The sequence below is a fragment of the Mytilus californianus genome, unplaced genomic scaffold (assembly GCF_021869535.1).
Source record: "Mytilus californianus isolate M0D057914Y unplaced genomic scaffold, xbMytCali1.0.p SCAF_1, whole genome shotgun sequence".
Taxonomy (NCBI): domain Eukaryota; kingdom Metazoa; phylum Mollusca; class Bivalvia; order Mytilida; family Mytilidae; genus Mytilus; species Mytilus californianus.
The window spans coordinates 19,605,775-19,619,086 of NW_026262581.1; the positions used below are offsets into that span (position 1 = coordinate 19,605,775).

At 32.1% G+C, this 13,312-nt stretch overlaps 1 protein-coding gene across 1 annotated transcript in view; it reads left to right on the plus strand.

Annotated features, from left to right (window-relative positions):
- Positions 1–12,972, plus strand: part of LOC127700092 (plexin-2-like) — a 40,318-nt gene extending 27,346 nt beyond the window's left edge. The window contains exons 13-17 of the mRNA XM_052203559.1: positions 2,829–3,053; positions 3,553–3,711; positions 5,648–5,885; positions 10,076–10,103; positions 10,887–12,972. Of these exons, the coding sequence (XP_052059519.1) occupies positions 2,829–3,053; positions 3,553–3,711; positions 5,648–5,885; positions 10,076–10,103; positions 10,887–11,169 (933 nt within the window). The 3' untranslated portion in view covers positions 11,170–12,972. The remainder of the gene's footprint in view (positions 1–2,828; positions 3,054–3,552; positions 3,712–5,647; positions 5,886–10,075; positions 10,104–10,886) is intronic.
- Positions 12,973–13,312: the final 340 nt, after the last annotated feature.

Below are 13,312 nucleotides of genomic sequence, written 5' to 3' on the forward strand. Positions count from 1 at the left end.
GACCGTAAAACGTATGTTATGTCGATTTCATTCGTTATTCCCCACACACCTCTCCATGGTTAAAGAGTTTACGTCCTTCAAATGTCTTTTCCAACATTTTACATCTTTCAAACATCTTTTTAGACAGTGTACACATCCTTGGCTTACAATGTTTAAATTTCAGCTTTCCTATTGAAGGTTCATGCAGACAAGTCATTCGGACGCTAATCATTTACAAAGTGATATTTTTCTTAAACCAGCTAGCACAATCAATGTATTAATTTTTATTCAACGGTTTTTGATATATCAGCATTATTGAAAAAAAATCGTTATAAAACCCCTTTGCCGCTTTTTATTAAATTTCAGTTCCATTAACTTATATGAATTTTTATATACCAGGTGAAAAACATCTCGGGTGAGGAAGGGGCCTCGGTGGCCGAGTGGTCTAAGTAGATACTACTGTAATCACTAGCCAGTCAACACTGAGGTTGTGAGTTCGAACCCCGCTCGTGCGAGTGCACTCGACTCCAATCTTAATTGACTAGGATTGTCAGTTTTCCTATCGAAGGTCGGTGGTTTTCTCCGGGCACTCCGGCTTCCTCCACCAATTAAAACTGGCCGCCACGAAATAGCTCAAAAGCGGTGCTTAAAAGTGGCGTTACAACACTAAAAATCAATCAAATCAATCTCGGGTGAGGAATATTAATGATTCAACAAACTATAAACAAAGCACAAATGTAATGTGAAAATCTAATGAACTGACTCTACCAGAAATATGGGTCGTTCGCACGTAATTAGTATTATATGTGTTGATTACTACAACTAGGTCTGTCCTGCTGCAAGTTGAAAATCATTCCCATGAATGCTTTCGTCAATTTGTTTGAGTCCAATTTCTGTTATAACCACTCACCTAAGTAGTGATAGTTCTACAACTAAAGTTCAAACTGTTTCACTTTTTTATCTTTTATTAATTCATACTAAATTCAGTCCGAAGATCGTAAATATTTCTAAATTTTGATAAAATTTGCGAAAACAACTGTTATCCATGTTTTTACCATAAAAAGGCATTGCATATACATTGTACATGTACCAGCCTTATATTTGTTTGCCCAAAATACATGATTCCTAAGTAATATTCAGTGGTAAGAATTAATGTCAACCATGACAAATACAGAAAGTAATGCCAGACTGACGAAGGTAGACAGTTGGGGTCCGTGTAACATTAAAACTGTCAGTAGTGGACTGATGTAAATGAGACATTTTAACAATAAAACTAAAGATTATGGCTAGCAAGAAATTCATAAAATGATCATATATTAAATTGTTTTCATTAAATTGCTCGATTAGCTTTTTGGTTAAAAATACACAACGGTTCGATCAAGTATTAATACCTGTGTAGTATTGCTTCTAAATTTGATTACGTCATCATTCAAATTTTTTTTTAAGAATTATTGTGTACAAACTGATGTAATTTGAAGCCATACAGGCCAAGTTATCGTAAAAACGTGCAACAAGATAAATTTCTTGTTACAGTTTTAATTTGTACTTAATCAAACATATGCCAATGTAAACTGGCACTAAATACATCAAGCGTAAAGCCGGTGCTCCCTTATAATGTTTTGTCTTACAGTTTATACATTAAAGCCCGTAAAATTCGATTCGAATCATGTTAACTTATTGATCCTTTGAATAAACTTATTCTTACAGATTATCAATTTTACATATTGCTAAACAGTTATGATAACTTATGATCCTAAATTTACATCCTGTCGAAACTCAAAATTGTGCATTGCACAAGAATATGTACACTTACCTGTAAGACGTGTCTGCTTGATATTTTAGTTTTCGAAAACACGATTTAGTTATTAGTTGTAGTTGACTTTGAACTGACTTTCAATAATTGCGAGTATCGTTAGGGCAGTACTTTTTGTCTTATGTCATTTTTTGGATTTCGCCAATTTGATTATTCAAGCCTTTTCAAACAGGTTTTTGACACTTTGTTCTTATGTTGTGCTGATACACCACTATCCATGGTTATAGGATGGTTAAACGCTAGCAAAAATGTTTAACCCCGCTGTTTGTTATGTTAAATAATCAGATTACCGCAATTTTTCTAAAATCGATTAAGATGGTACAAAGCGAAGTTACAAACAAAAACTGAAGGAATTGCGTGAAATCTAAAAGAAGCTAGACCATGTTTGTCGACAGGTATAATGTAAAAGCGTCTACTGCTATCCATGCATTAGGCGTCATGCCAATCCATGTGGCTGTCCACATTCAGGAGGCTGTAATTGAGTAGTGCTTGAATATAAGCATAAGGAGATGTGGTATGATTGCCAATGATACAACTATCCAATAGAAATCAATTATAGTACACGTAAGCAATGACAATGAGAATATCCCACACCGTACAGTCGGCTATAAAAGGCCAAGACATGAAACATGTGAAATAATTCAATCGAGAACATTCACGGCCTAATTTCTAACAAAACAAATAAACAAATATGACAGACATGAACCAACGACAATCGCTAAACTACATGCTCCTGACTTGGGACAGGTTTATATTTAATTAAAGAAATAAATAAGAACAACATCACATGTCTGTCGCCACAAACCAAGCCTCCTACAAACTCCGGTGATTTAATATTCATTGTGGTAAGCGTGATTTTCATGTTTGGTTTACTATTTGATATTTAGTGTTGGAATTCTTGTACATAGTAAATTTATTCTAAGAAAGGTTGTTTATTTATCTGATCTTGTTTTTAGACAATTTTGCGCATAGATATAGATTGTTTCTATTATGCTGTAATCCATTATAGTCTAGTATAATCATGATTTTTTTTTAGGATGCTGTTCCATGTACAATAATATCTGATAGCATTGTAGTATGTAAATCTCCACCGTATGTGAAATCAGATTTCGAAAGAAGGAAAAGAGCAGCTGTACAAAACATTTATGTTCATTTTGATAGTTATAGAGTATCCTTGGGAGTATTTTATGTGGATGATCCTCTGTTGGAGAAACTATCAAAAGTTTTTGTATATCTCAGTAATGCAATCTTAGAAATCAAGGTAAAATTATTCATGTTATTGTTGTCGATATTTGATTTTGAAAAGTGCATCTATTCGATAGCATATTATGTATGTAAAGCTAAAACTGCTGCACATCCAAAAAAATCAAAACAATTTTATATATATTAAGTAAATACCAAAAGAACGTGATTAAAGAGGATATATTAGATCAAGGTTTTTGCCCACTCTTGGTTATAAAACTGATAGTTTGACATTAGTTTATTATATCAACTTCATCAAAACTGATTTGAACAATTGGTACGTATTGTGTTTTAAATTATTGATTTGTTGTGCCAGTTTTTAATGGTCAATACGATAGGGCACGAAACAGTGTTTCCTGTTACATTTACATGAAGTACAATTATATTAGTATTACCCAAAAACTAGGAAAAGTGTCCTTTAACCACATTTTTAAATATTTCAAACTTTAAAACAAAATGAGTCAAATGAATTATGTGCATTTGTACCTTTATAATTAATTGATGCGTCTTAATTTCAGGGTCGTGGATTATTAGAAGGTGCTAGACCTGATGATTATTTCATACGCGTAGGTTTGGATGGTTTATGTCTAATTACAGATATAAACAATGACAACATCACATGTCTACCACCCAAAACAAAACCGCGTACAAATACCGGAGATTTAGTGTTTATTGTGGTAAGGATAATTTTCGTTTTGGTTTACTAATTAATATTTTTGTATTGTACTACATCTGTACATGGTTCATTAATTCTTAAAAATTGGGCTTTGAACTAGCTACCACAAAGTGTGGGGACTTTTTGTTCAGTTTTTTTTTTTTTTTTTTTTTCTTTTTGGCTATTTGTTAGTTGTGACTTTGGGTTTGTTTTGATAACTTGATTCTATCCATGTCCAGCAGATTTTTGTAATTAATGTGTTGCTTAAGCATAAATCGGGCTACTTGTCTTCTCTTTTAAAGGATTCACACCACGGTAGTTAGCACCACTTTGCTCACATGAAATATATGTAGTACAGTGACTTTAATATTTATTGTTACAAAATTTTGAAAAATCTGAAATCAGATGGATTTTCTACCCGCGATGAATAGCTGTCCTTAAGACGCATTTAACTTATCTACTGATTTGACCTTCCAGTTATTTTGATTTGAACGCCACTGATAACTCTTTTGTAAGCGAAACGCTCGTCTGGCGTGTTAATGATAAACCTGATATCTTTCATTGGTATCACACTTCTCCATTTCTTGAGTTGTAAGGCAAATTATGTGTTGCACGTCCACACTGTCAGTAATGTTTTGAAGCACTGTTAAGCTTCAGCAAAGCTACAGTAGCATTAAATAATAAATTCTGCAAAACATTGTTGAGAATCATGTTCTTAATTGCGATTATAAGTTTGCATATGGTAGTACAAAATATGATTTAAGACAATTGAAACAATATGTTTCAATAACCCATTGATTAAATTCAATTGTATTACCATTGAAACATGTGTAAGCAAATGAATAATTTTAATTGGTTGACACAATACGAATGTTATCAAATAAGGAGTTGTATGCTTTTCAATGTTACAATTATCCCACAGTTTCAAAATGACACTGATTCAGGCAACCATGTTACCACATGGCCTTCAACAATATACAAAATCTTTACCTCATTGTCAGCTTTTAACTGTCCAATCATGACGAAATATGAACCAATTCAAACGAAAAAAAAGACATGCGTTTTGACAACACAATAAGCAAAAACCAAATGACTGAAAGCTGGTTCAGACAATGTCAGAGCCTTTCAACTAATTAATATATATTTCCTATGAGACTAAAGTATCAATCAGTGCACGTTCAACGGCTGTAGTTTAAAGACGTCATAAACAGTCTAGGAAAGCATGATTATGGTCAAAGTGAAATTATAAGTAAATAATATCAGTAGGAAACATGTACATGTATAAGACCATAAGTTTTCATCAGTTATGTTTCAATTTATCAAAACAAAAATCATATTAGTACCTTTCAAAACAATATTCAAAGATATCACTAGTGCTAGTTTGGTATCCTTTAAAAAAAAGTTTATTCAAAAGCTCAATGTGTTTACTTGAGGTTTAGCAGGCAAGAAAAGGTGTATATTACGACAATTTGACTAATCTATTAACATACTGAACATGATAAAGGTATGTGCTATTTCAGGAACAGAACGCTAGGCAGCTAAACACTAACTCATGGATACTCCTTACCAGTTAACACTGTAGTTGCAAACATACAATAGATGTTGAAAATGATGAGTGCAATTGTTCTTTGTATTAAATATCCGTATTTTAAACTGTTCACTATATTTTATTTGTATTTCTATATTCTATGAGAAGCAGAGTAACCCTCTATGGAGAAACTTTTTTCTATTTCAATGTGTTCTATACATTAAAAATCGTTGTATTAATTGATTAATTGTTGAAGTTTTAAACACTAATTTCAGAATACATGGCTTTATTGGGTCCTTTGATAGTAACCACTGGCATGACTTAAATACGAAAATATATCATGATACCTTTTCTAGTGAGATCTACTACTTGATATGAAGCAAATCATTTAATAACTTTGTTTTCAAACATTTAATCTTTTTATATAAAGGTTGTCGTTGGGAACATTAATGAACATGTTGGATATTTGCGGTATGAATCTTCTACCAGTGAAAATAATAATATAGTTCTTTATGGAGTAGCTGGAGGTGTAATTATAGTAGTTTTGGTTATCATATCAGTTGTCGTTCTTATGATGCGGCGTTCAATGAAAAGGAAAATAGACAAGACAAAGACTGAAATGAAAGAAATGAAGGAAGAAATTAGCAAGATTATCGTCAAAGAGGATGGTATGTTTGTATTCGTTGTTTTACAACCACGTGTTATCCGATGGAGAATATCTGTCATAAAGTTGTTACATTTTAGGCATGTATAATAAAAATTAAAATTTGATGTGGCGGCATATCATTAACATTATCATCCTTTACGACAGACAAAATAGCTGATGTGAAAGATACACCATCTACTTGCCACTATATATCATGTACTGGGTTACAACTCTAGATAAAGCCGATGAGAAAAGGCATTCCATCGACCACCGAAAGCTATATGTTTATGTAGCTTAGGTGGTCGAGTGGTCTAGGGCGCTTAGCCCGGTGCATGCGGTGTTTCCACGATCTGACAGAAGCAAGGGTTCGAATCCCGTGGAGGGAAGAACGAAAATTTGCTAACGCAAATTTAAAGATCTAACATTGTTGGGCTTAACTTGAGACGAATTATATATATAAGTTAAATACGAAAAATATATGCTAACATCTCTATTGTGGTGCATTTTATATATTAAGAGAGATAACACTCTTGTATATGATAAAAAGTAAAATCACAAAAATACTGAACTCCGAGGAAAATTCAATCGGAAAGTCCCTAATCACATGGCAAAATCAAATGACAAAAAACATCAAACGAATGGACAACAACTGTCATATTCCTGACTTGGTACAGGCATTTTCAAATGTAGAAAATGGTAGATTGAACCTGGTTTTATAGCGCTAAACCTCTCACTTGTACGACAGTCTTATCAAATTCCGTTATATTTACAACGATGCGTGAACAAAACAGACATTATAAATAAAATAGTCAAAATATGGGTACAGCAGTCATCACTGTGTTACAATATCAAAACAAACAATTATTTACAAAAAAGAACAAAAGCATCTATCAAATTAAAAACCACATTCATTGCTTCGCGTGTCTGACGTCAGAAAATGTAAACGTCACATAAGAAGAAATTTTGTCATTCAATGTTTATTCAAAACAATTTTATAATTTCACATGTGGAATGTTGGTATACAGGGTTAAAAAATCAAAAGTTATGTTAGAATTAATTTCAAAAATAGACCGGGATTTAAAATTGTCCAGAAGTTCTTTAGAATTTTTAAGAATCTACATATGGTTAATACCACTACAGGAGTAAAATAAATTTGTCGTTTGTCGTTCAAAGTATTTTCAAATTTATAATAGAACAATAACATAATGACATATAATACAACAATAACATAATGACGGGATCTTTTAAAGTACAGAGTCACGTTATAAGAACCACAGAAACACAAAAAGTCGCATATACAAAACACACCAGCAAAAATGAAAGATAATACAAACACATTGACGGGATGTATATATTCCTGAACAGAAACTGCTTTCCTTAAAGCGAGTCGTCTTAACCCTTGCCTTATAAATAGCATATAAGGCTTTTATGCATTTTAAAAGAGATATTGGTTGTCTTTAAAAGCAGTAATAAAGATAAAAATAAGGAGATGTGGTATGATTGCCAATGCGACAATTATCCACCAAAGTTCAAATGAAGGGTATGTAAGCAGTTATAGGCAACAGTACGGCCTTCAACAATGAGAAAAACCCATACTGTATGATCGGTTATAAAAGGCCCCGACATGAAAAATATGAAACAATTCAATTGAGAAAAACTAACGGCCTAATTGATAACAAAACAATTCACGAAAAACAAATATGACAGACATGAACCAACGACAACCACAGAACTACATGCTCCTGACTTAGGACAGGCACATAAAGAATGTGGCGGGGTTAAACATGTTTGTGAGCGCTCAACCCTCCCCTAACCTCGAAGTGTTGTAACAGTACAACATAAGAACAAACTATAAAAATCAGTGAAAAAGGCTTAACTCATCAGATGGATACAAATAGAAATACATCTAACAAAAACACAGAGTGGACGTAGATGGGTACCTATACATCCCCACAACAAAATAGACACTAAGTACATATCTTAGAGTACTCGCATTTACTGACAGCTAGTTCAAAGCCAATAACAACTAATAAAAAAAGTCATGTATCTAAGACTAAACATGCTAAAATATCAATCAGTACACATCCAACATCTACTGGATTTAGTGTAAAGACGTCATTAACAGTCAGTCCGAGAAAAACAGGACATTGTGCAATGCCAAGCTATAGCTATAGGTATCGAAAGGTTGTTGTACCGTGAAAGTACATATGTGTTATATTTAGAATGGTTCATGTCATCACACCTCCAGTATGTATATCAAGCATTTTTACCTTTCTCATTAGAGAAAAAGGCTTTATATGAGTTGCAGCAAAAAAAATTTGCAATCAGATTTATCAAACGACCATTTAATTAGATAGGGAAACGTTTGTTTGATAAGATTGTGTGGAATTTTGTTTAAAGAGTGGAAAAGTCAAAACTGTCAACCGAATCAAAAGGACTATCAAAAGCACGTAATTTATCTAAAACATCAAAAGGATTTTTTACAATCCAAAAAATGGTAAATTCCACTGTTTTCATATGTTTTATTACAAAATTAACGATTAGTTATTTGATAGTAGTTAAGGAACTCGTGAAAAGCACTGAAAGATTATTAGTAGGACACTTACTTAAGGCCGAGATAAAACGATATTTTACGGGGTTTTTGTGTAGTTTAGGTATTCAATACCAAGTAGGGACCTTCAAATGTTCAGAAGAGCCTTAAGCTGAGCTGTGGTAGTGACATGATTATTTACTATGTGACTCTCTGTGGAGCGTACGGCCTTGGGTGTAGTTGAATGTATAATTTCATTCTTAAGGACTTCCGTGTAGTATTTACGTCATACCACCACCACATTGTTGGCTGCATTACGAACACAAAACGCTTTGATAGTACTTGAATTTTGTTTTTAATCCTGGAAATGGGCGTATTACTTACTCTTTTAATTCTTAATTATTTTCAAAAATGAGATATGCGAATATCAACAATATTCAGACATTTATTTAAATAGGCATCGAGTGACTTTTTGTCAGATTTCTTCCGTTTACACAATTTTATACAATAGGATAAGAGCATCTTTAATAACTTGACGACACTCTTCTCAATTTTTTTTTTTGAACGGTGGACGATATTTTAGTCCTTTTTTAGAAAGTTTATAACCTCTCGGTTCATTCAAATAGTAGGGTCATTTTTGCACACATAAATTGTTGGGCTTATTTTGCATTGAGTTGTTGAGCTGCAAAGCAATGATAGGTCAGCAAGAAGATGTCTTATTTCATATATTAGAAGAAATATTGGTGAAAAGTATCAAACGTTTGCATTGTGAAGTAAAAACATTTTATCAGTGGTATGAGCAAGAAAGCTACATTTTGTCCACGCATCGTTGTCAATATAATGGAATTTGATGCGACTGTCGTACAAGTGAGAGATTTAGCGCTATAAAACCAGGTTCAATCTACCATATTCTACATAAGAAAATGCCTGTACCAAGTCAGGAATATGACAGTTGTTGTCCATTCGTTTGATGTGTTTGTGCTTTTGATTTTGCCATTTGATTAGGGACTTTCCGTTTTGAATTTGTTTTTCAGTATTTTTGTGATTTAACTTTTTTCAACCTTTATGATCGTTTTATCTAAGGTTTCATGACAAACTCTTTATTCAAACCTCGGCAAAACAACAACCTAGATTTATATTTTAAATTATGGAATGTATCTCCTTCATGCATAGCTCTAAGTCCTTGTCAGAGTTTTGCGTTACTTAAGGGTCCTTTCTCATTTTATCAGCTCTTCATCGTGTGTACTAGGTTTTGGACTTAATATTTTTGCACTGAAGAGACGTTAGTTTAAACAATTCGCATCTGATGCAATAATATTTGTACCATTATCGTTATTCATTTATTTTGTAAGCTAGAGATTATTTTGGTTTCTGTTTTCAGTACCATAAATAATATGCGGCCATTTTTGCTGGTGTTACAAATTTAAATGACTTAAAAATATTTTCTTCAGTGTTTTGTTTTTATGGGTTTTGTTTTTAGTTTTTTTTTTATCCTTTATTTTGGATAATAAATACCTGGAACTGTCTTTCACTTCGTACTAACAATACATATTCAAATGATTTGACTGTGATCGGTCATTATGTAACTTTGTTATGTTGCTAGATTGCTAGATCTAGATTGATTACTTGCATACAACATAAAATACTTTTCTGTCTGCAATTTACTTTTTTGTCTATTGTAGGATTGTCTGCAGGAATAGCGAACTCAAGGTATAGACGTGTTTAAGAAATAATTTGTTCATGTCATACTCTATGCTAGGTTTAACATGGGTAGGCATTATATTTGTGATTTTTTTATATTGAGCGTAATTGTGTTGTAAAATGTCGACAATGGTGTATAATGCCTACCATTGTTACATTGAGCATAGAGCATTGCATGAAAGAATTAATTCTATCATAATAGGAAACTTCATACATTTTGTACTCCGAAACCGATCTATGAGACACATTGATTTCGTATATTTTCATTCACACTGTTTCTTGGTAAATGTATTCTACAATCGCATTCCTCGTCGCACTATTCTAATATATACGTGAAAGTACAAACATATCATTCAAATAAATTTCAGACTTTTAATTATTTCGCAATACATGAAATTATCAGAAGTGGTAGTTACATGTACCGTGACAAAAGACAAATATGTCCGTAAGAGTTATGAAAAAAGAAAATGATCAGCTAGGACTACATTCTAGGTGAAAACATTTTGTTTTCCAGTTGAACAATTATGAACAACATGTATCCAAAGACTATTAAACAACAGGATAATTTTTACAATTACTTTCAACGTCAAGCATGTATATATACTTTCCAGTATCTAACTGTTTTTGGAATGTTATTGTTAATGTTTTTTTCTGGTTTCATTTTCAAAAAAATAGTCTGTCTATAAATAAAGCTCATTTGAAGATAGAATAAGATTTTGATATACATTTGTAATCTATAATATTGTATTTATCTAACATTATCTTACAAATCGTTCCATTTGTTCATTCCAGGATGGAATTTGTTGAGCCTTACGACGAAGTTTATGATGAAATAAATGCAGAGGAAGAATCAAATAGCAACTCAAATAGAAACACATATTTAGATGTTACTTCTGGATATGAAGATCTCGGACAAGTGTCAGCAACGAACCCGTATAATCAGCTACATCAAGCGAATACTGAAGACCTTAATCAAGAAGTGGCGAATACTGATAACCTTACAAGTACACAACTATCTTCTAATGACTTTGCACAATTCGAGAATTACATGGAACCGGTTGATACAACAAATTAAAGCAACAACTCAAATATTGTGTCCGTTAACTGCAAATAATATGAAATCTAACGGATTGAGATAAACTTTCAACAGATGATGAACCTAAACACAATTACTTGAATATATCCATATCAAATATGAAATGTATTTGTTTTTATCAAGATTTTTTTTTCTATCTATGTGCCTAATTATCCCCAAAACTAGATTTAAATCAAACACTACTGAACATCAAAACATTCAAAACTTTCATTTTGCAATTTTTAATTCAGAATTAGATATGCTAAATTCACTCATCAAGCATGATTTCCTCTCGCGTAGATATTTCTTACTGTCAGATGAAAGCACATTCCCGGATTTCATTGAAATGTTTTATGACCAACGCTTATACACCTTAATGAAACAAAAAAATGTACAGGGAGGTGTAAAGCTCTAAAAAGATCCAACAGAGATAGCGCAGATACCATGTCAAACTCAATCTATTTTTGAATTGCATTGAATACAGTTATAAATGTTACAGAAACTGATTTTTCTTTTTAAAGACAACCTTTTTAGAAACAAGTACTGCTACATATGCTTGGACATCAATTCATTTTAATCTTGATCAGAGGTATTCTGGTACACATAATAAAAAGATGATTATAGACAAATCTGCACGGTAATGCGTGTCTCTCTGACCAACCATCGTCAATGTATTTATATTATGCTCTACATGTATTTATTATGTTATAATTTAATTTTGGATGTAACACGTCTTCTGATTAGCTGAAAGTGTTTTGTCTATCATAAAAACATAATTTTATCATGTGACCGTAACGTCACCAACGTTTTTTCTGTCTTCAAAATGTACTACTTTAAAATCGAATTTAGAATTAAATTATAAGGAATTACTGTATTATTTTTTCTGTCTATTCGAAATTACCTAAAAAATGTTATTTCTTCATAGACAGAAAAAATATTACAGTCATTCCTTAATTATTTTAAATACACATGATTTGTATTGTCTTCTTTCAAATAGTCTAAATTTTACTTTCGTCTTCTGAAATATGTTTGTTTTAATTGTCTTTAATAGTTTTCACAATTTTAAAACCTGAAAACCATAATAGAAAATTTATGAAAAGTGTATCCTGCACATCACACTGACGCGCATATAAATATATATTAACTAGATTCAATTGTAGAAATCATTAATGCATACATGTAGGTTACCGTTGGTTTTTTTTAATATTTCTCCTTTAAATGCCTTTATATTTAAAGGTTTCTCGTGTGGTTTGCACTTTTTTAACGGGTCAAAGTTCAATAAAAACGAAACATTTACTGCTTTCCTCTGCTTTCGCTTTTGTGGTGTCTCAAAAACAAAAATATAACTCTATTCTCGACAATAATATTTAAATATGTAAACACTCGTTATACTCACTAAATTTTCACAAGAGGAGAAATATCATACCACAATCGCTGCAGTGATTGTGTGTTTGTATCTGTATGTTGGATACATGAATATTTGTTTTTCATGAAATGTTGTTATCTTAAAAAAAGATATTTCATACATGAACTAATATGTTTTCTTATCCATTTGTTTATCTTTTCTATATATTCAAATACAACAAATGGTGCATATATAGAAAAAACTAACATGTGTTCTTTAAATCATTTTTTTAACACTTGAATATTCTTTAAATCATTTTATAAACTGACTATATTATATGGTCATGGAAACACGTATTTTCTAAACTGTCTTCTACAGCAATATGGTGCGCCGAATAACCTGGAAGTAACTGGAAATTTTAAATTGTTGAATTGTTTTTAATTATATGATACAGACTGCTTCATGTTTAATAAGTTTCATTAACTAATATCTTGTCCTTGTGAGGGAGGAAAACCATGCGAAGTTACCCTACCTCTTTTCATAATGTACATATATTTGCTCGGTGCATCAAATAAACTTTATTACATGTGAATTCAATGGTGAAATAGCGTATAGAAATATGGTAATCTCTGAAATGATCCAATCCTTGGTGAAATCTTCTAGAGGCTAGCCTGCATGCCGCGCTGGATGAACAATATTAATACTTATCTGCGGTGAAAATGGGGCATTAAATCCGATGCCTCGTGTAAGAAGAGTGTCACACTTTCTGCAATTGATTGTTTGAGACATCCCGTCTTT